Source organism: Schistosoma mansoni, chromosome 7 (genome assembly GCF_000237925.1).
Source record: "Schistosoma mansoni strain Puerto Rico chromosome 7, complete genome".
Taxonomy (NCBI): domain Eukaryota; kingdom Metazoa; phylum Platyhelminthes; class Trematoda; order Strigeidida; family Schistosomatidae; genus Schistosoma; species Schistosoma mansoni.
The window spans coordinates 5,638,204-5,663,357 of NC_031501.1; the positions used below are offsets into that span (position 1 = coordinate 5,638,204).

The window sequence follows — 25,154 nt, forward strand, 5'->3', positions numbered from 1 at the left end:
CTCGATTCCACTGCTAGCCACTATCCATCTTTGCTTACCATGCTTGTGAATTTAGGCTATGTCGAGGCAATACGCACAGTATGCACATATGCCAATTAGAGACTGACCAGTTGCAGTCCTAACACATCGATGGGAAGATTCAAACAAACAATACTAAATGTATATAAATATTGTTATCTTATGTTATTAGTAAGTGATTCTGTACTGGAAAAATCTATTTTCAACTCCATTCTACTGTTTCTGTGACCTTTATTAAGGATACCTTTGATTGTACGCGATTATCAATATTAATTTCATGTTGATTACCATAATTAGTTACTTCCTGTTATGTAATTGTTTTATTCTCTCTATTTAATTGGAAAGCATAATAAACAAATCTCCTTCCTGGCTATGATTTGTTAATATCAACTAAACTCCAAGTTTTTTTTCAGATTGTTATAATAGTCAGCTGTACCTATTATGTCTGTTTCAATCAGGGATGAATTGTTCTTAGTTCTGAATAGATGAAGTAAGAGGGAAAAACCTAAATAATAGTGGGTAATTATTTGCAGTTTTACATTTAGTCAGCATCCAAACATTTATGATAGACTATTTTGCACTGTACACTCGATTGATATTGTAATCATTTTGTTATATCCCGTAGAGAATTATGAATGGTAACTTTGAGAACTATTTATGGACCAATATGATACGGTAATTCCTATTGTATAATTGTTAAGTAATTAAACTATTCATTATTCGTGTCCCTCTTATTATAAGATTTATTTTGACATATAGACTATTGTTATACGACTTATCATTCTTGAGTTATCCCTAGTCCATTAATTACTGTTCCCCCTATTCACAGCTACATCTGGCTGAATCTTGTACAAATATTATTCTCTATTTTATGGTACGATGTGGTCAGTTTGTTTGGTATATAAACCCAGTATGTTTGAGAATAATGATTAATATTACAGAGGCTGTTATTAGTGTTCTGGACTTAACTGTCTGGGCTAGACAGAAAGCAGGACTGATAAGTACTGGAGACTGCTCATACGGCTTTTGTGTATCATTGCTCTGATCGATAATTCGTTCCTCTCTAATTAGCGGGGATCAGCACGTTCATATATATCAATTGGTCAAGAACGCACGTAATCGATATAACAATTCATTTATCAAAAGTAATCAATATTTCACTTCTTCACCAGTTAGGAGTCTAAGGATAGTGAGCTCAAACAATGGTCATTTCTTGCGTACAAACCATAATGTGAAGATTTGAGTAATCCCATACTTAGGCAAAACAGCTATTCAGTTATTTGAAGTGTTCAACAGTTGTTAGGCTGGGGCCCAAGAATTTTCTTCTGAGACATCTGGTTTAAACGTCAGAAAATTTACGAACTGTAATTAATTGTTGACAAGACAAATCTTAGTGGCTGTATGTTTGTAAAATCAATGGCTGATATTAACAACTAATGATGTCACTACATATGTATGTGATTGGTCCAATAGACAGATTTAAAGTCATAGAAATAAGACGTAATAACTAGTCATGATTGAAGTCAATTCGTGCTATCGGCCTAGGGAAACAAATAATGATAATAAATGAATAGAATAAAAACAGTCGATAATGGAAAATCAGAAACATACGATGAGTGATGTATTATGTTCTTCTTTCAAATATATATAAATTCGGTGAAAGTCATAATTGGTAGTAGTAGTAGTATTAGTAGTAGAAGCGGTAATAGAGATAACAAATCATTATGTTTACCTACTTCAAATATGTTTAAATATAAAGAGCACAGTAGGAAGTCTTAGTTCCCACTTTTTCTTGATTTTATGTCCTTAAACCTCTGTTTTATTAAGTTATGACTAATCTTTCAACCAAGAAACTTATCAGTGTGCCAACAATAAAGTTAAATGTAAATAAATCTATAATATTTACAAAAAAAAATAAAATCAAACTAATGTCGTGATGTTTTTAAAATCAGTTTTTCTAAAAAATCATAAACAGACACTGACTAGGGAACAAATGATGATAATATAGGATAACATATATCTTTCGCCTTCGTCTAGAGCTCCATAAGCCAATAAAAACAGCAGGATACGGCACCGAGTCAACTGTGTAACGATCTCTTAGCGATCATGATTCAGTCTTTTCATGACATACAAATTCACTTCACTGTAAATAGGATAATGTTTGTATTCAGCAGTCAATGGTCAATATATAAATCGAAGCGTTGGTAATTTTTTATACTGACTAGACCTCTTTTAAACAAAGCAGAATAATGCATTCTAGAAATACTCCGTTGAAAGTTGAAGCATGAGACGGCCGTCTCGTCATAGTATGAGACTCATCAACAGTGCGTATTTACGATTCCACTGGTGGGATCCGAACCCAAGAACTTCGATCTCGCATGCGAACGGTAACTCATTGCATAGCGCGTTAGAGTTATCTGGATCCGACTACTAGCCATAACCCATCCTTTTTGGAAGATCTAGTTTATGTAACAACACCGATGACATATTTATTGGTACTTCTGTGAATTCGGTGTTCATCTTGTTGTGTTAATGGGACATGGCAACTTAGACCGATGCATATATTTGCCTCATCCTACGTTGCAACTGTCTGACTGACATAGCTTAAGCGATAGCTTATAAATCATAGATTTTCCATTCTAATGTTCTGAGTGTGTTATCGCCACAGTGTGAGCATTTTTTGCTTGATCGGTCAAGAATTTTTAACTAAACACTGAGAGATCTATTTAGAAGTCGACTACCACCAAAGCAATAATTGAAAATAACTTAACAATTAACCAAATAAGTAATTAGGTGAAGGAAAAAAAAGCAACATAGCATCGAAACTTAACTAATCAAATAAGAGCATATGGAAAAATGATTAGACAAACAAGGCATTAGTTCATAATTCAGAGATAAATCATTTGTGAATGATTCAGTCCTACAGAAGATCATTCGCAACCCAAACAATTTCGTAGTAAACACTCATGAAGTGAAGACAATTTACGCGTCTTCAAATTTCACGAGATCGTATATGCTCACTGCTGAGGAGTCCCACAGTAGGATGAAACGGCCGTCCAGTGCTTCCAGGTTTTTCAAGGTGGTCTAGCTTCAATTGGTTCATGATCTTAACTATTAAAATTACTATAATATCCACAAAACCCCTTCTGATATTAAATAATTGTTTATAAATTAAGAAATAATAAATGCTCATCAATGCTGAAATCAGCTTTAATGTAAAAAATAAATTTACCAATCTTCTAAACTTCCCCGAAAACTATATTATTTTTCATAGAAATCCTGAGTTGATGCACTGGACGGCCGTTTTGTCTTTGTTTGTTCCGCAACATTGCAGATTGATTGAAATTAAACATTAACACCGTTGAGTATCAACTCAGTGATCTAGAGATTAGGAGTTTGTGCATGAAAGACCAAGGGTCTTGGGTTCGCTCCCTGCATCTGGAGTAATGGGTACTCGTTGCTTAGATGCTCCACACTGGGACAAAAACGTTTACGCAAGGCCCCCAGCTTTACACTGATGGACTAACATTGATCAGGTCAGGACCTCAATGAAACTCATAAATCTCCACAACCTTATTCTTATTCATTGTTTCTTTTCAACTTTGTTACTCTATAAATTTATCTCTTATTGAAAGCATTTTTTGCGTTGATATTGATCGTGACAAACATTTCTTAACATCAAAAATAAAAAATATAACAAAATGTTGCTTTTCGAATTTTAATTAGGAGCCGGAGTTTTATGAGTTAATTAATTTTCTTAAGAGTATATTGAGCATATGATGCTATAAATCAGTTTTTATTGTTATAGCTTATGATATTTCTAAAACTGCAATATTAAATTATTAGTTGTATACAATAGAATATTGATTAATCAGCTGTTATAAATCAATAGTCGAATTCATGATTCGATTAAACTTAGATCATTAATTAAAACCTAGAAGCACTGGATGGCCGTTTCGTCCTAGTACAGGACTCCTCAGCAGAGCGCGTATCCACGATCCCGCATACAGGATCATTTAAAATTTGAATATTAGTTGAGGTAAATCAGATTTATAGATATTTGTTATGAGAAATAGTTGGCTCGTACCTATTCATTCTTCTTTCTCAAGCCATATATGTTCATATGTTTATTGTCAATAGAAAAGCAGTGTTTTTATTAGACATTGAGAAACCCATTTATGTAGTTCGTTATCAAATATTGATTTCATTAATTCACAATAAACAAAACATTTTCCCTTACTTTATCAAATATGTCACCAACACGACATAACTAACTGAACACAGAATAGAGATCCTTACATAGATCACTCATTGATTATTTATTTATTTACCTTTTTTTGTCGCTTCAAAAGTTCTTCCATACTTCTTGTGGTACAATTTTTTCCAGTTGTCTGTAATCTATTATCACTATGATTTGGTATGTTACGTTGTTGAAACTGTTTAAGTTGTTGTAAGTGGAACTGCTGTTGTGTATGGATCAATGGATTATTATACTTGCAACTGCTAACAGAAGGATTAATTGTGTTGATATAATCTAATAAATTTGGTGTGGAATTTATTTTTACTTTATTACTACTATGACCTACTTCATTGTTAATATTAGCGATAATATAACTTTCACTGTTACATTCATGAATGGATTGAGAAGAGGAGGATGATGCATTTCTATCGAAAGATTTATGATTTATCGGTTTAAATGCTGTTTCACGTGAAATTGGAAATGGGTGAGATAAATTAGTAGGCATTTGTGCTGATGGTGTTGTTAAATACATTTTTTTATTGTCTGATTGAAATTCACTAAGTCCAGATACTGTTGGCGTACTTAATAGATGATGATCAGTATGTGACATAAATATATTCGAATCCAACAACTTTGGATGATATGAATTTTCAAATTGTTTATGTTTTGGTAGTCGATCACATGTTTTAAATCGACGACATGATGAATAATAATGTTGTTTTGAAGGTATTGGCTGATAAAAACTAGACGGTTCATCAGAATCAGAATAATTATGTTTTAATTCTGACTGTCCTGAAATAAATTGTAAAGGGTAACGATTATTATACTGATGTGAATCAAATGAGTGCTGTTGTTGAGGATAATTCGTTTTTTGCAACGAAGCCAATTGATTATTATTATTATGTTTTTGCATTCTCAATTTTTGTGCCAAATCCATATCGAAGTTGTTACCAGTTAATTTAGTTATGTATTTTGATGATTGTGATACTTGTCTTCCAGATGGTCCACCTGGAGCTGATTCACTGTCAAATATCAATTTACCATTCATTATAGAATATAAAAGATCATTTACATCTCATTCAGTTATCTATTCAATGGTAAATTTATTGGCAAAATAGAAAAGTTTATATATTCCACATTTATAAATGCTTATTACAATTATAAAAGTAAACTAAAAAAATGAAATCGAAAAAGGTGATTAATATCTATTTTCACCATTGATTTCTTATTATTTGAAACAAGTGCTAAAAATCATGCCAAATGTGTGTGTGTGTGTTATAAACATGCTAATTGGTGATTGGTCAATGAGACTTGATCATAGTCATGTACATAAATGACCTTTATTATTGTTATTTTGATTGGTTAACAAAAAAGTTAAAGTATATCACTCAAGTAATATGATAGTTTGGCATGTGTTTTTCTTTTTTTTTGGAATCATTTGAATTTTTTCACTCTTTATTAACTCAAGTGACTATTGTGATTGATAAATAGCAGATATATAAATAAATTTCAACTGATATACATAGTCTTAGCCAAACAAAATGAAGAGTTTCCTGGAACTAGATTGATAGGTAATGTAATAACTGCAATTAGTGACTACTGTGTAGTATGCAACCATATTCTCCTAATTACTCTAATTTTGTCTTAAGCTATGTAAAAACTTTAGAAGAGTCTTTAAAAGTATCAAAAACAACCAACAAGTGATTATTGGTTACCAGTTATCCTTCATCGGATGACAGTTCGTGTTGGGAAATGTCCAAGTCACACGAAATCATTACGTCGTTATAAGAAAATTGATTAGAAAGCAATCATTGAATTCAATATATACGGAAAAGTTCAGATGATGTTCAGTCAGTATCCACCTCATTGTTTATGTCTTGCATAATTTAGTTGCTCTGTTGGGGCGATCCTGAAAATTTCTTGCAATAGACAAGAAAGGCTCAGGAAACATTAGGAAGTATTTTATCCAATCAGTGTTTGACTATAAGTTTTGCTAGAAACATCACGAAAGTGAAAAGTCACATGTAGAGTTTCTGATTGGCTGATTACTATACTGCTTCTATGTTTAGTAGCATTCTAGAATTTACAGGAAAACCCAAGGACTTCTAAAATACTATAAAAACCTTAAATTTCCTGTACATAAATGAACCTTTGGAGTAAAGTGCTTTTCGCATATTTTGCGCCTTTTCTCTCGTGTTCAAGTCGCTGTGTAGTTCTAGCTTGGGGGTTACGAGATTAGCTTAGGATCCGAGTATAGCGTTCAATTAACAAGACTTATCAGCTCAAAAGTACGTTTATGCGAAATCGCTACTTAACACACCATTATATCACAATCGGCGACTAATAAGCGTTTTTTAATATGCTGTCATTGTTAATTTTGTTATTGACCATCATTTATTTTTTTTTCACACTTATAGAAACACCTTACAACTCAAATGAATTCATAGCTTTCAAAAGTCGTAGTATGACATCAAAATATGAAAAAACGCCTTGAAAGCTAATAGCTTATCAATACTACGTATGTTTTCTCACTTTCGATAATTGAAATAGGAAAGTATGAGATAAATAGAAGTGGTAAGAGGGAAATGATAATGAAAGAGAGAATGGAATGTTTAAATACATTATAAAAACATTAGAAACCAAACTTCTTAGTAGTTAAATAAATATGCTCAATAAAAGTACCTTAATTCAACATGATCCCAACCAGTACCTCAATAATTCCGTGCTGATATCTCAATTAGCAAAGCTGTGTGACGCGAGCTCGGATCACACAAAGACTGTCAGTTCTCACAATACTCTTGGTAAGGCTTATTGATCAGTACCAACTGTTACAAAATCCAACTTCAGCACTTCTTACAAAGAATCTCTAACTACCTGACACTAAAATTTGTATTTAAAGTATGATTTGAACCCGCATCACTTACTATCAGAGTAGTTCATATAACATTCTATAACGAACTATGACTCCAATTCACCTCAAGATCAAACAAGAGATATTACAAACTTATTTTTCATAACTTTACTATTTCACAGACTTATGGTTATAACTACCAAAATAATAAAAACAATGATTATATTTTTTAAACGTATTTATTACTTCAATTTTTCAAATTCATCTATCTGTTTTAAACTTCACAAGTTTGACAATAATCATTTTCATTACACACATAGTAATAACAAACAAATAAACAAGCGAACATAATACCACTCAATTCAATGTGTACTTTATTGTTGTTGCTGTTGTTGTTGTTGTTGCTATCGGTAAATATTTCCAACAAAATTTCTAAAATTCCTTTCATGTTTATGTTGTTAGTTTTTTTTCTTTTTTATAAAAGAAAAAAAAATAATAAATCGATAAAATTAATCCATAATTCACCCCCCTCAATTACTCACTTGAATTCTTACACCTACACAATTTTTCATATAAATCAGTAGTAATCAGTAGTATTTTTTATAAATAAATAAATAAATTGAATAGATATATTACCTCATTTTTTGAATCAAAAATTAAAAAAAAATATTTTTCAAAAAACTTTTTTTGGCATTCAGTTAAATTATGAGTTGAACACAAAAAAAATGAAGAAACCACCATTACTTTTAGCTTTCAATTTTCACATACAAAAGCAAAAAAAATTTGAAGAAAGAAAATAAGAAGAGAAAAAAACTGTCGAAAGATTGAAATTTAGTTGATATTCACTCTGGGACTCCAAACCCACTCGGCCACTGAGTCCTGATAGCCACTTGCTTGTGCAATGGGGTGAAGTTGAAATTTACTTAGTATTGTTTTTTTGGATCCTCCCATTGATGTTTTTAGGAGTGCAACTGGTCAATCTCTAATTGGCATATGTGCATAATGTGCGTATTGCCTCTATATAGCCTTAATTCACAAGCATGGTAAGCAAAGATAGATATATCTTTGCTTACACGTCCTGGATTCCATTGCTAGCCACTATCCTTCTTTGCTTATCATGTCAAAAGATTATATAAAAAAAGGCAAAGTAATCAATAAATATAGAATATACACTAATTTATAAGAACTTTTGTCTAAATTAAAGCGAATAATTTCACAGTATTTGAGCGCCGAGTTGATGTAAGTCATTAAATAGGAATAATATTTTTTTGTAAAATCTCAGCGAATGAATTTGTAGTCTGCTACACACTAATACATATACCTAGTTTAAGCATTATTAACATTGGGTAGAGGATCTATTCAGTGTACAATGAACCGAAGAACCATGTACCTATTTATATTCGATAATTTTGATGTTTGATTATATTTCCTAGAAAAAGCTTGGACCAGATTATCAGGCGAAACTTTGGATTTACTTCAAATTCATTTGCTGAGATTATAAAAATATATTATTCCTATTTAATATACATTAATTGTTCAGTATTTCATTCGAATAAAACTGAATGTAATAAGATTTAATGATTTATCAATCAGTTTTTGTATGAAACACTGAAATCTTAAAAGAGAAGTAAGTCTTTTTTGCTGGAATAGAATAAATTGTATCATTGTATTATTATTATTCTGTTTGTAAGATTATACTACTTAGTAATATTTTAATAGTTATTAACTTAGTTACTTACTTCTGTTACTCCCAATGGAGCATAGGCCGACGACCAGCATTCTCTAACCCACTCTAACATGGGCCTTCCTTTCTAGTTCTATCCAACTTTTTTTCATTCTCCTCATGTCTGTCTCCATTTCTGGGAATAGTGTGTCCTTCGGCCTTGAGGATTCCAGGTGAGGGCTTGCCTTGTGTGTGACGCAGTTGGGTGCTTTCACAAAGTGTGTTCTATCCACTTCCAACGGTTCTTCCTGATTTCTTCCTCCATTGAAATCTGGTTTGTTATCTCTCACAGTAGATTGTTGTTGATAGTGTCTGGCCAACGGATCCAAAGTATTTTGCGTAGGCAACTGGTAATAAACACTTGTATTTTCTGGATGATGGCTTTCGTAGTTCTCCAAGTTTCCTCCCCATACAGTAGAACTGTCTTGACATTTGTATTGAAAATTCTGATATTTCAATAGTACAATAAATTATTGATGATTTCTCGAACAGTTTATTATAGTTCTTGAGATATCGATACATCATAATGGTCTTGTGTTCAGTCTGTCTTGATTTTATAGTTTCATGCTATTGAGTTGGTAAGTACTAGTGAAAAAAAACAGCTGTTATTTCTAAACTGGAATAATTTCTTAATAAACTAAGTATCTCAACATCAGTCATAGGTGTTTAAACGAAATCTTGAATTTTTTGTGAAAATTCTTAACTACTGGTGAATCGTAGGGTTGCTGATTGAATTGAGTGTTCATTAGACGATATAGAAAGCTAAATAAAGTTGAAAATACAGTCAATTATTTCTTAAAACAGTAGTCTAACCATACAATGTTCACTAGCATACTTGTATCTTCTCAATTCTAATCCGTATAAAGACATCAGTACATTCTTCATCGAAGTCATTAGCTAATGGAAAACAGCTATTTACTGATATTCTTCGTGATTAAACAAAATTTGATAGAATTACGTTGTATTTTACCCTCTTTTCTCCAGTTTTATGGTTTTACCGTTTGGTCTTCTATGCACATATGTGCCCATGTACGGTTGTTTTTCTATAACACTATGTGTTAACTGTAATTATTTCATTTTTTCCAACATGATTCTTTTTCTATGGAACCTTGATTTATTATATTAATCCCCTTTATTATGATCATTGTCCTACTAATTGTCTTGGTTGGTTCAATAACTCTGTTTTTACATACCATACAAATATTATCGTAAATTAGATTAAAGTTTGGTAAAGATCTAGATGAAAATGGTCTTGTACCCATTATTACACCTTGACCAAGTATATATTACAAGGAATCGGATTTTGTTTTCCATGCAAATCATCATCAATCATAGTTGAAAGCGTGAGTCAATTGAAAGTAGACCACCATGGAAAACCTGGAAATTAACACCGTTGGGATGCCGGCCGGCTCAGTGGTCTATCGGTTAAGGGCTCTGGCTCGAGACTAATAGGTCGCGGATTCGAATCTGGCGAGTGCGGGATCGTGAATGCGCACTGCTGAGGAATCCCATAATAGGATGAAACGGTCGTCCAGTGTTTCCAGGTTTTCCTTGGTGGTTTAGCTTCAATTAACTCACGCTTTCAACTATGAAAATACTAAATATCCACAAAACCCCTTTTGATAATTAACATCATCAATCAGTAAAATGTAAGATTAATAAATTAGAAAAACAAACTGAAAATGATGATGGTAAAAATCTGTCACTTTTGTTTTTGACTGAAATGTTTTATTACTCATGAATTCACGTTATCATTAATAGTACTAAATAAAAAGCAAACACTTTTATGTTTTGTTTTCATTGCATCATTATTCTTCTTTATATTATTATAGGTATTAGTGCTAGTATTACTATTAGTGTCATGATTATTATTATTATAAGTAGTCGTAGTATATCGATGATTTGCTTACAACAATTAACTACTGTAAGGAACTGTAAAAACAAGTCGTGACCGATGGGGGCAAATCCCCGCCAGGTAGAGACAGGTTTCTACACCAGACAATGAACGAATAATTGCGAAAGATTATGGGTCTATTGAAGTCAGACATTAACATCGTTGGATGCCGGATCAGTGGTCTATAGGTCCTGGGTTGGAGTCCAATTTACAGAATCGTGGATGCTCACTGTTGAAGAGTCCTACATAATGACGAAACGAACCTCCAATGCTTCCAGGTTTTCAGTGGTAGTTTATATTAGAGTCACAAATTCAACTATTAAAAATTACTACAACCTTCACAAACCCTCATTTTGAAAATATACATTTGTTAAAAAAATTAAAATAACAAGGTTGTACAAGTGAGTAAAAAGATTGATCGAGTTGATCCGTAATGAAACAAGTTATTCGGGTGTATTCAATTGAAAGTGAGGCAATGTTATGAAGAGGTCGGTTGATTTCGGATCTACAAGTAGTATATGTCTTATTCATTGTTTCTAGCTATGTCATATTTCAGTTTCAGTTTAATCACGATTTTCCATTTTATTCATTCAGTTACTGGGCATAACGAATCGGTGAAGAAAACATAAGGCTAACGTGCAAGTTTCAAGCTAAATTAACACCAAGTTATTCCATTTTATACAATGAATACCACTATTGCTATTATTATTGGTAACGATAAGAATCGAAAATTTTAACCATTCCAACAGTTTAAAGTAATTCTCAGCTAAATGCCAGGTTAACTATGAAAAAATGAACACTGAGAATCGATTTAACTATGCAAACTTTAGTATAAGGCTCGGAAATGTCAACAGTAAAAATAAAAAAAAAGAAAAATAAGCGGTTACATTTGAAAAATTGTATTAAATAGAGTAAGAATGTTCTTTTAAAAGGCGAGGGAAACTACTGAAAGAAAGTTGGCAATAACGATAAACAGTCGGTTATGTGATATACACTATGAAATTCTTTCAGAATTGTGAGGATGGTCCACAGGTGTTAAGTCGGCTTCCAGAGAACTCTAACAGAGCCTCCAGAGGCTCATAAAGAGCCCCAACCAATCAGCGATTAATTAGAAGTTGTGTGAAGTTATGTTACTAAAATAACGAGATCCTGATTGGCTGATTAACACACTGCTACTATGTAAACTCAAGGTCTCTTAATTACTATGAAATCCCTGTATTTTCTGTACATGAATGAACCTTGCAGTAAAGTGTTTTCTCTCATACTCGAGTCTTCTCCCTGGTGTTCAAGTCGCTGTGTAGTTCTAGCCTGGGGTTATTAGAATAGCTTAGGATCTGAATATAGCGTTCAACCTACAGACGTATCAAGAATAAATGATTACTATTATGATGAGAACCAGAATGACAATGAAACAGTTTTTTCTCTGACCGAACAGTTATTACAAACATATTCAACAGCAGAAACTGTACTCAGTTTATTAACTACAGTCTCCCACGTTCACAGCCACTTTTTGGCTTGATCTTGTATAAACGTTATTTCTGATTTTATAGTGTGATGAGGTATGTTTGGCTGGTATATGAACCAAGTATGTTTGGAATAAACAATTTGCATAGTGGAAGCTATTATTGACGTTCTAGTCTTAACTGGAAGGCCTAGGCGAACTAATAGGGACGCTAGGCTGCTCATACCGGTCGAACGGCATTGGTTTGGCAAAGTACTAAGTTTGATTAAGTCGTATTTCGATTAACGAATAAATCACGTGACAATAAGCCAGCCTTAAAGAGACAGCCATAATTAGTGATTTGTTTTATCAACTTCCTACACTATTATAACAACTTCCAGCTGCAGATAATTAAATCAGCGATCACAAACTCTACCTTGAGCTCATCCGAAAAACATTACAATTATGGCTAATTGTTATAGAATATTATGTCAGCCAACTAATATAATATACTGTGTTTATCATCTGACACAGTTAACAGAATAATTATACTGTAATTCCTATTACAACATGTGATATTGACTACTTCAGCTATATACTAACTTCGCCTTAAACTAGTCAGTGGTTGGTTTTCTTGAATGAATAGTTTAGGAAAAATTTAGTGATATAAAACTATACTACTACAATATGCTTTAAATGTCGTGCAAAGTTGCATATTTGAAATGTTGGATAAATAATAGTTTAAACGTCAATTCTACTTCTAGAAGTCAACCCTATCAAACTATAACTAATACAAAAAAGAATTTCAACATTTTTCACATAACAAACTCAAAACTGAACTCACAAGAATTGCGAATAAAATTCTTGACGCAGTGTGTTCCTTGGTTTTCTAGTTTTCTTCTTCCTTTTGGGATTCCAAGTTAGCGATTGCTTCGTGATGCAGTCCGATGATTTACCTAATGTATCTCCTATCCACCTCCAATGTATTTTACTAATTTCCTCTTCACATTGAAGTCGGTTTTTTCTCTCTCACAGCAGGCTGTTTCTAGTGGTATCCGGTTAACGAACATTTAGTATCCTACGTAGAAAATTATTTATAAATACCTGTACGTCTTTGACGATGGTTGTAGTATAGTTCTCGAAGTTTCAGCTGCACACAGCAAAACTATCTTGACGTTCTCGAATTGAAGATTGTGACTTTGATATTGGTTGACATTTGTTTTGAGTTCCATGTATTCTTCAACTGTGTTAATACCGCCCTTACTTTGACAATTCTTGGCTTCATGTCCATATCAGATCCTCCCTGTTCATCGATGATGCTGACCAGGTACTTGAAACTTTCCACAGTAATGGCCACATGTACCTCCAAAATATCTTGTACAAATATCAAGTTTTAAAACAAGATGCTTGTTACTAGAATATATGGTGATCACATATTTGCTTTGATTTCATATTGCTTATGGCTCGATTAAATGTTTGTTTTTATTTCAAACTGAAACTCATCTTTACTTTTAATTAAACTTAAATGATAATTTATAGGATGACTAGGTTCAGACCTTTACATCCAGTGTGAATTTATGTCGGTTAAGATTACTACTTTCGATTTACCGATCCACATTTTTGAAATATATGTTCTTAATTGAACGTTTCGATAATCTAGTCATGTATTTCTCTTTGTATTAGGTTCTCAAGGATATCGGTAAAGTCTAATGCATATATGAGCATAGTTTATTCCGTGTATAGCTATTTAATTAAATTTTTTATGGCGATTCAAGTCAGTTATGCTGGGGCTCAGACTTGTCAGCCCGGTGAATACAACGTCATCTCGTGATTACAGAAACTAGCTTATATAATTCAAGTCCATCAAAAAACAATTTCGTTTTGGTTGTTTTAAAAGTACGATAGAAACTGAAAACATTCATTACACTGCCTTCTTTTTTCAAAATGTCTTTATATTTCGAAAATTCACATCACTGACCAACTTCGGTTAGATGAAAATCGGACTCCAGGAATCAACGGACAGATGTTTTATCTTCGTATAAAAAATTGCACCAACGAACACATCAGGGACCAAACCCAGAACTATTAGGTCTCGCCGCGAAATTTTAGGTTTTAGTGCAATGAAGATTAAGATTTGACACTTGTTCATTGGTTCTTAGTTTACATTGGTTTTCTAACCTAGGTAAGTCCGTTATGTGAATTTCAAATTCAGTAATCTCCCGAATAACATATGTTTTTGTTCGCTGAATTGTTTTGTCTACAAACTTCAGTTTACTTTATATCGGTAAGAATTCGAAGACGAAGCTCACAGAACTTCTTTCATACTGCCCAGAGTATAAAGTCGAAAAATCTGTGTTTCACTCACAACCCACTTCATTGCAAAGAATGCAGATACCATATCACACATAAGTTTTCATTTTCGAACTTATACTACTTAATAGTAGTAAAATTTGTTTATAAAATTATTAATTTTTGGTAACAAACTGTAAGATGTTGATTGTCAACTTACAGCATCCGAAAACTTTCGACATTCAGTAAATACTGAATGGTTGTTTCATTTCTGTAAAAGATTCTTGAATTGGTCCCAATCACTACCGCACAAAATCGTGAATCTACGAATTTCGAATATCTTAGCGATCACTATGATTTTTGATAAGAATATCGAAATCTAATGGTGGCCTCATTATGGCAGTTCATTTGAGATATTGGTTTCTTAGTTTTCTACGATTTCGCACTAAAAACTAGTGAGGGATTGATGAACATATTCACGTACAACCCTAATAAATAATTCATGGATGAGAAGTTCACTTTGAGTACATTTTATTTTTAATCAATAAGTCCTCTTAGAGTGACATCATGAATGGATCAGTGTTAGACCACCATTGAAGTCCCATACTAGGACGAAACGGCCGTCCAGTGCTTTCAGGTTTTCCATGTTGGTCTAAAATTGATCCATTCATGATATTATTTCGGCTAACAATATCTACAACCTTTTACTGTTAATAAATCCTACTTGATTTATCAATTTTCAGTAAATATTCATTAGAATAGCTAGTCAAGACATTTGCTGAAAAGTTACCCTAAAAACGTTCCCAATACTATTCAAGATCTCATTAACATTTTCTCCAGAAATTCATTGACTTACTAATGTCAGGTTCTCAAATGATATCAATATTTTGAACTAAAATTTACAACTTTATCACCGGAGTAATTTCAAACCAACATCCCTCTTCCAGTTCACTGTTACCTGGAAATCTGAAAACAGATCATGCTATCATATTTGAAACTCTACGATATCAGCCTTGTCTACAAGCCAACACAGTGAGTTTGTCTTATTTTATCTACACTGAAAGGCATAACAGTGAAGAAAATAAAATGAAAATCCATCTATAAAACAAATTACATGACTGTAAGATTCATTACATCCGATTATATACACATCATCATCAGTAAAGTATATACGAAAACAGAACAGTATTCAAATCTTGCATCTCAAAACAACAACGCATTACCTATTAATCTACAGAGATATGCTAACAGTTTTAAGTGGGTATTATTTCTATTCAAAAGAGTTTGTGTTATCTCACCTTTCAATTAATGTGAAAAGAGTTTTAAACAAAGTTTATCATCAAACAGGATATTATACTAAGTTATCAAGCATTAGAAAAGTGCTTCAATCTAACTTGGCACTAATCAAAAATCCTTCTTACAGAATAAAAACTTAGATTAGGTTGTGATGAGAATCATATAGAGATTAATAACCACTTCTTATTATGGAAGACCACCTACAGATACCCTTAATTGTACTGAAAACCTATTTGCTTTTTACTAAATGAATTAGTTTTCACATAAAATAGTTTCAAAGATATAAAAAACAAACATATATTACTTAATTAAATTGTAAGTCAACATATCCAATAACTTATTTATTGACAATTTGTACATAAATCAAATTGAATATTGAAACGATTCATAGATGTCAAGGTCATTTTATTTGCAAAACAAACCACTGTGGCTAAGTGTTTTTTTTTTGAAAAAAATACAAATAAATAAAAGTTTTCTATTTGATAATTGTTGACATATTGAAATGACCTTAGATAAACTCTAGTAAACTCTAGTTGTTACTAATTAAATAATGATTATTTTTTATTTGGTTTATTCTTTCGAAAGCGTTGATCGGACTGATTGTTATTACATTAAAAGGTTTGTATCATTATTTTTTCTTTTTCAAACGACAAACAATAAGTGATTGATTGATAGTAAACATTTTATTAAAGTATACATGTGACTAAATCTAATTTGGATGCCAGCTCAGTGGTTTTAGAGGTTAAGCACTCGCGCATGAGACTGATAAGTCCTTTGTTCGAATCTTGCGAGTCAGGATCGTGGATGAACACTGTTGAAGAGTCCCACAATAGGACGAAACGGCCATCCAGTGCTTTCAGGTTTTCCATGGTGGTCTAACTTCAATTGATTCATGATCTCAAATATTAAATTACTATAATATCCACGAAACCTCTTCTGACATTTTATTAAATCGTGTAGTTTAAATATAATCCTATATCATAGTGTTAATGTTCACATTAAGATTTATGATAATAAATGTTGACTTCAACAATTATTCAGCTTAATGGTTGAAAAATTTATCATTGAGCTGTTAGATTTCTGTTTGTCTTTGAAGAGGATTAGTTTATTGCGTGTTAGCGATAATCCAGTAATGGAATCTAAACATAATTATCGTTAGAGTTCCAGACTGTTTTATTGGATAATTCAAATTTCCCATACTGAAAAATTAAATTTTAAGTATGAACTTCATAATAAATGGTATTTAACTTCCAGTTGAAACTAATCGTTCAAATCGAAAGATGATGTCAAGTCTTCGAGTAAGAAGTACTATTATCAGTCATATAAAAAGTGTGGCTTATTATGTATATCAATTAATACTTGATTATCAGAAGAGGGTTTTGTGGAGATTTTAGTAATTTTATATATTTGAAATCATGAGTCAATTGAAGCGCTTGCGCACGAGACTAATAGCTCCTGAGTTCGAATCTCGCGGGGCGGGATCGTAGATGCGCACTGCTGAAGAGTCACACAATAGAACAAAACGGCCGTCCAGTGCTTCCAGGTTTTCCATGGTGGTCTAGCTTCAATTGACTCATGATTTCAACTTTATAATAATACTTGATTATTATATCTGTACAATAATTAAAATTCATTCTAGTCATTTAATTAAACTATAAAAGTCCTTACATTTTAAAATTTCGAGTGGATAATATAACCGATAAAACTTGATCATAAATAAGCAATACGATAGCACCTCATTCTTTAAAGCTTGTTTTATTGCAAAACAATGAAATTCACTTATAATCGAGGTGAACTCGAAAATAGTAATGTTCTTGTTAGTAAGTATACTTATCCATTTTGCATTGTCGAAAGTTATATTTATTAGCCTTATATGTGTATTGAAACAAATCGATAGAAAGAATAACGGAAATTCCTCGACTTACATCAATAATTAAGGACAGTGAAATTTCTCTATATTTATATAAGCAAAATCTTAATTTTATTCTTCTGAAAGAAATATTTAGTCACGTTGCACAACATTTCTATAGATGAATATCGAAGTTTTATGAATATGACATGGACTGTTCTAGAGCAGTTTATGAAACAATATAAGGATATAAGCAAAGATGGATAATGGCTAGCAGTGGAATACAGGATGCGCGTTTTCGTCCTATTTGGGACTCGTCAGCTGGATGTACCTGCATCACAGAGTTGATGTTCACTCTGATACTCGAACCCAGTAACTTTTGCTTCAAACGCCATAACGTTACCCACTCAGTTACTGAGTCCTGACAGCTACTTGCTTGTGCGATGGGGAAGATTCAAACAAACAATACCAAGGGAATTTAATGAAATGATGGTTTTAATTTAACCCTCAATTTATCTAAATATTTAACAATCAATGAATAAGTTTAATCGATTTTATTTATTTATTTAAACATATAATTATTGGTACAAAGGGGCACCAGATACATATGCGCCACAAAAATCTCATTTGATTTGTGTGAAGGCTATGATACTGCTCAGGTGCCCAAACTGAAGCAGGTGGTTTTCTCAGGGGACCACACCCAGAGCCTTGACCTAAAGGTCTGATCCACAAATCAGTGGAGCATCATGAGGAGTTGCAGTCCTATGGTAACCGGTGACCAATGATTGATTCATACGCCATCTGTTCCTTCAGGATACTGGAGCCCATGTGCACCATTGGTTTGGAATCAGGGTTCTCCGACTCTCCTAGATGGAATTTCCTTTTCCACAAACCCGGTTAAAGCGTCGGACATTCGCTTTTCGTCCTCTCAATTTCGTAAACAACAGTAATGCCACGAGAAGGTAGTGAGTAGGACTTCCCTGGCAGAGGCTATATACGCGTGGCCATGTGAAAGCATTTCGAGAGGAAGAGCGGACTCTCCCCACTCTCGACCGTACCAGGGCATTTGGGGGCAGTTTAATCGATATTACAAGTATACTAGTGAAATGGTTTTAATTATAATAAACCTAAGGAATTGGCGTTGATCGGGTAACACTTGGAAACCAGAAAGTATTAGTTTCTAGTTTCACCATACTTTGAAACTTATTGATAGTGAAAATTCATGATTCATCTAGGGATTGTGGTGAGTATGTTAATCAATGATTTACATTATTAACTTCAGTAAGATTAACTATTTGGAATTACCTATTATAATATAACGGACCTATAATCAGATTGATTTTCAAACTAGTTATTTGGTGTAAAACATTTGCTTTAATCACAAACTGAGACACCATGACTTGTGACATTTAAATATTCAGTAATAACATATTCACTCCATGATTTGAATGTTTTCGATCAGATTCCGTGTAGAATTTTCTGTATATACTGTTATGAAATCTAAAACTGGAATGAAAAGTAGTGTTCATTTCTTATGGTGATGTTATATTAAGGTGTTAATTAGGTTTATGTTGGATTAACTTTAAAAATCTTTCAGCCATCCTAGATGAATTCATTTTAAATCGTTTGAAATTTTGTCTTTCAGAGTGATTGTTGATGTATACAAAGAAATGGGTCTTATTACAGTATGTTTACACACATTAATTAGTACAATCCTAATGGTAAGTTTATTTTTTAGCCTACTTCAGCTTTGTATTTGATGTAAAACACACAAACTGGTGCAGATCATTGAAATAAGTGCTAGTTTCTATATATATATGTACACATAGTACTGATATTCATTAGCTTGCAAACGGTCTACATCTAGAATTGTTTCAGTAAAAGAATGAATTACAGTTCAGGTAGTTGGAAAAAAATAACAGAATAGAACAAAGAAGAATTTCTTTCAAATTAACCTTCCATCATGTTCCCATATTAATACATATATCATACAATAGTAACAGTGTCTTTACTCATCGACACAAATCCAAAGATATTGTAGTGAACAGGATACGGGTGGTGATTATCTCACTAAAATCTGATAACCATACAGTAAATAGTTAATTTGTAAAATAGCGATCAATTGTCTCAATCTTGACTATTCCTTCTGTAAATATTAGTCCATCTTCTCTGATTTCATCGTTGATACATTTTCATACCGATTGCGCTTCGTTCCTGTTCTTTCCTTATCGATCTTCTGCCAAAATACATTCTATGCACGACCATCACCATATACTACTTATGTGGATATAAGTAACCGACACCATAATATGATGTAAATATAAAGTGAGTGATTATCAAAGTAAATCTAAGATAAAAAGTGAATAGTTTAATGTAATGTCGTAAACCGATAAATGATAAATAAACAAAAGCACATTGGTAAAATGTGTGAAAAAGTTACATACCAAATGGTCATGCATTGGGTAAAACAGACCAGGAGAAAACAGTTACCTTAACCAAGTTATTCATTTTATTGTACAACTGTCCGATCCTTAGACGTAATAGCAGACAGACAGTATAAATCTCTGGCATTAACGTGGATAAATAAATTCAGAAAGTTCTTTTGTAGCTAGTTTCATCGGTTGTATAATTTGAAAAGTCCGACACCAAACTTCTGAAACCCATCTTGTATAGTTAAATAACGTCCAATTAAGGTCATTTAATGACTCTATATTTACTGAGTTAATTGTCATGGGACAGAATTTAAATTTTTAAAAACCATCAGTTGTATAAATCGTATACTACCGAATTTCATATATAGTTTATGCATACATGTATTGTATACATCTGAAGTTATCATCATTCAACTCAACAAGTCATGGTGAAAAAGGATTATTTAGAAACCATATATTCTCGGTTAATTCTTTGAATTCTTTGAACAAAACATAATTAATACTTTGAAGTCACAGATCTTCAGACGTAAACTTCTGTCTTCTAAATCTCATGAAGAAACCTAAGCAACTATTATAAGCAAAGATGGATAATGGCTAGCAGTGGAATCCAGGATGCGCGTTTTCGTCTTATTTCGGACTCGTCAGCTGGATTTACCTGCATCTCAAAGTTGATGTTCACTCTGATACTCGAACCCAGTACCTTTCGTTTCAAACGCCATCGCGTTATCCACTCAGCTACTGAGTCCTGATAGCCACTTGCTTGTGCAATGGGGTGAAGTTTGGATTCAGTTGGTATTGTTTGTTTAAATCTTCCCATTGATGTTTAGGACTGTAATTGATCAGTCTCTTATTGACATTATAATGACTTATAATGCTTGTAAATTAAGGCTATAACAAGGCAATACTCACAGTATGCACATATGTTAATAAGAGATTGATCAATTGCAGTCCTAAACATCAATGGGAAGATTCAAGGAAACAATACCAAGTGAATCCAAACAACTGTGTTTTTTTCTCAAAACCAAAAGTGTTCACACCATTTTTCCCAATATTATATCAATAATATTTTGTTATTCTCAAATACCTTACAGCTATAGAGTAATGATATTCTATTTCATTCTTTTAACATGTGATTACTATGATGAGTACGTTGATTATAAAGTTCTTTTTAAACTATTATGAAATGATCAATTAAAAATATAATTTTAAGCATCAAAAAGTTAAGTTTTAATTTCATTACATGAAAGGTCTAAACTATTACCTTTAGAAATTGTGAATCATTTCAAATTCATAAATATAAACTAGGAAGCTGAAGAATACCGTTATTGGACAATCAAATATTACTTACAGGCTTACTTAAGCCTGTTACCCCTCGTGGAAAAGCATAGGCAACCCATCAACAATCTCTATGGAACTTTAACCTGGACAATCCTTTCCGGTTGCTATTCATTCTTTTTATGTCTGCTTCAAAATCTCGACACAATATGTTGCTTAGTCTATCTCTTTTCCTCTTCCCTTCAGGATTCCACGTTAGAGACTACCTCATCGTGCAGTTTGGTCACTTTCTCAATATGTGTCCTGCCCACTTTCAGTGTTTTTTTTCCATTTTCTTCTTCACTTAGAAGTTGGTTTGTTCTCTGTCACAGTAGGTAGTTGTTGACGGTCCTCGGTTTATGAACGTTTAATATCTTGCGTAGACAGTTGTATCTAAACACTTTTACCTGCTTGATCGTAGTTATAGTAGTCCTTGGACTTTCACCTCCATACGGTCGAACTGTCATTACGTTCAAATTGAAGATTCTGACTCTGATGTTGGTTGACGGTTATTCTGCGTTCCATATGTTCCTCAGTTGTATGAACACTACCCTTGCTTTTACAATCCTTGCCTTCACATCTGCATCAGATCCTACTTGTTCGTCGATGATGCTTACTAGGTATGTGAACATTTCTACATATTCCAGAGTTTCTCCATCGAATGTGATTGGGTTGGTGCTCTCTGTGTTGTCTTTCAGGATCTTGTTTTTTCCCTTGTGTATGCTGGGGCCCACTGCTGTAGAGACTGCTGCTACACTTGTTTTCTTTATCTGTATTTGAAGGTGTGTATAGGATAAAAGGATTAGGTCTTCTGTGAAGTTCAAAGCGTGTAGTTGCATGTAAACTGTACATTATATTCCTTTCTTCTTCTGAGATTTGGAGGACATTTGAACATAGTCTATTATATATTTGCTATTGTTTTCATTAAACAAGAATTATTTTTGAGTTAGACATTTGATCAGGTTGTTTATTATTTACAACTCGATTGAAGTGACCTCATTTTATATCAATGGTTGTATATAATTTATACGATAATTTGTATTCTCAACCCTGAGTGAAATAGTCAAAGGGCTTTCACAGGTTTTCTAATACCAATTACTTTATCTAAGAAGCTTTTTTGATAGAAGTCCACATAATTAGATTTCATGTATTTTTCTGCTATAAAGGTAATCAGATTGTTAAACTGACCAAATTGAAGTAGGTGAAGTTGAATTCAAAGTTACCACAAATTAGTTGGAAAATTATTACTATTATCATACCATTTTTGGAATCCTTACAGATGTACATATTTTAACTATATAGTTTCAATTTTTTTCTCTTCTTTTTTTTCAACCTTACTCATATACTCATTCCTGATAGATTCCGACTAGTATACAACTTAACTTCCAGTCAAGTGTATTTAATCGCCTATCTGTGTAATTAATACTTATAGAAACAATACTCTTAAACTTTCAATGGAATCAAATTAATACAAAACTAGGCCGCAAGTTCAAAAGCCAATTGGATCAATAAAAATATTTACCAACAACCTAAAATGGTCTAGAAAAATTTAGTTATAATGTCAGAAAAAATGAATGATGATAAGTGATAGTTAATTCTAAACTATAATCATATTACATTAAGAAAATTCATTCACTAATCAGTCATATTGACTTAATATAATGGTCAAACATCAATTTAATAAATCAGATTTGAGTTACACTACCCGTATATATCGTTTTATGATACTATCTAACTGTATGAACTTTATTATAGTAAATGATTTAAAGCCTATAGACAAATGGTTAAAACTTGTGTTGCTGAACAAGTTTGCTTTAAGCAAATACTAATGATCAATAACATTCATACGAGTCTGGATGTGTACAGACGAGGAGTCTTGTACTAGAACGAAACCTATTAACATAATTTAGTTTTAAATATAGCTTAAACAGAAGATTGAAATAGTACCAACTAGGAAATTATAGAAAATATATACAGCTTCAGTACTATAATTGATTTTGATCCATATCACTTAGCATATCAAACCGACAGAAAAATATCATCTTATAACTATAAATCAAGAGTTCTGTGTTTTTTAAAATAGATCAGTTTTATAAATAGTTTTCAAATAGACTGATGGTATGAGTTGGTTAGGTAATTTTGTAACTGATTCTTCTGTTAGTAAGTATAGACTTTTACGATTGTTGTTGAATTGATTTTAGAAGGAAATACTTCCCTGTCTATTGAGTGTAACTTAGTTATTTATTTGTTTACCAGGCACACAGTCTTTCAGCACAACTTAACAACGAATCATGTTAAACCTATAATAAATGCAATATATATATATATATATATGCACTCCATACGTTTTTTTTTTTACCTAATTAAGTCGTCATATGAGCTGCCATGATCGTGTTGATATTTAATAGAAAAAGGGAAAAAAAAACATTTTTAGAAGGATAATTAGTTCTGTATAGTGTGATTGATATCAACATTTTATTTTTTCATTTTTGACTAACGATGGCATATTTTTTTTCTGTGCATAAAACACATGATGAGAAATACGACGCGACCGCTATTATTTGTCAAATTTTTAAATTACTTTATGGTTTAGTAAAATTCACTATTGATGGATAAGTAACTCATTTTATGTACAACTAGTTTAAGATAACACTGAAGATGACAGTGAAATAAATGAAATAAACATGTTGTTAAATACCATTTTGGATTTGATGGACTGTGGTTTGAAGAAGAATCTGGGTCAAAGGCTTCGTCTATTTAGTAACTTGTGAACTGAATGCACCTAAATCACAGTAACTATTCCCATGAACAACCGGCTGATTTGTCACATAAGTTATGAAACTCTGGTTTTGGACTACACTGACAGTCACAATCTAAGTATACTAAGACGTGTAATGGAAAACTACACTAAAATGTATTTCTAAATAACAACAATGCGAAGACTTATACTCTCTATGATAATAATAATAATATGGTCTGTTTAGAGGTTGAACGTTCACGCGCGAGAACGGGAGGTCTTGGGTTCGAACCCCGAGGTTGAGATCGTGGATGCGCACTGATGAGAAGTCCCATACTAGGGCGAAACAGCCGTCCCGTGCTTCCAGGTTTTCCATGCTGGTCTAGCAATAATGGACTCATGAATTCAAGTAATAAAATTACTAAAGTCTCCACAAAATCATCTTCTGAAAATAAAATACCTCATATAACTTTAATATAATAAAGATACCTCATAACTGTTAACCATGTATCCTCACATTAACTATTTACATAGTTTATCAAAGTTTTCTTCTTCCCTGAAATATTACAAATGCATCTGATGACTCATTTTATTGAAAGTGCAAAAACATGAATGTTTATAAAAAAAGATGGATAGTGGGTAGCAGTGGAATACAGGATGCGCGTTTCGTCCTGTTTGGGACTCGTCAGCTGAATGCGCCTGAATCTGAGTTGATGTTCACTCTGATACTCGAACCCAGTACCTTTCGTTTCAAACGCCATCGCGTTATCCACTCAGCTACTGAGTCCTGATAGCCACTTGCTTGTGCAATGGGGTGAAGTTTGGATTCAGTTGGTATTGTTTGTTTGAATCTTCCCATTGATGTTACTTACTTACTTACTTACGCCTGTTACTCCTAATGGAGCATAGACCGCCGACCAGCTTTCTCCAACCCACTCTGTCCTGGGCCTTCTTTTCTAGTTCTATCCAGTTCTTGTTCATTCTTCTCATGTCTGTACCTATTTCTCGGCGTAATGTGTTCTGTGGTCTTCCTCTTCTCCTTCGACCTTCAGGATTCCATGTGAGGGCTT

The 25,154-nt window shown here is 32.7% G+C and overlaps 1 protein-coding gene across 1 annotated transcript in view; it reads right to left on the minus strand.

Annotated features, from left to right (window-relative positions):
* The window catches only part of Smp_152890 (hypothetical protein), a gene marked incomplete at both ends in the record, with an annotated part of 56,917 nt that extends 51,722 nt beyond the window's left edge, over window positions 1-5,195 (minus strand). Inside the window, one exon of the mRNA XM_018798689.1 lies at window positions 4,350-5,195. Coding sequence (XP_018653606.1) covers window positions 4,350-5,195 — 846 coding nt within the window. The remainder of the gene's footprint in view (window positions 1-4,349) is intronic.
* Between the last annotated feature and the right edge of the window lie 19,959 nt (window positions 5,196-25,154).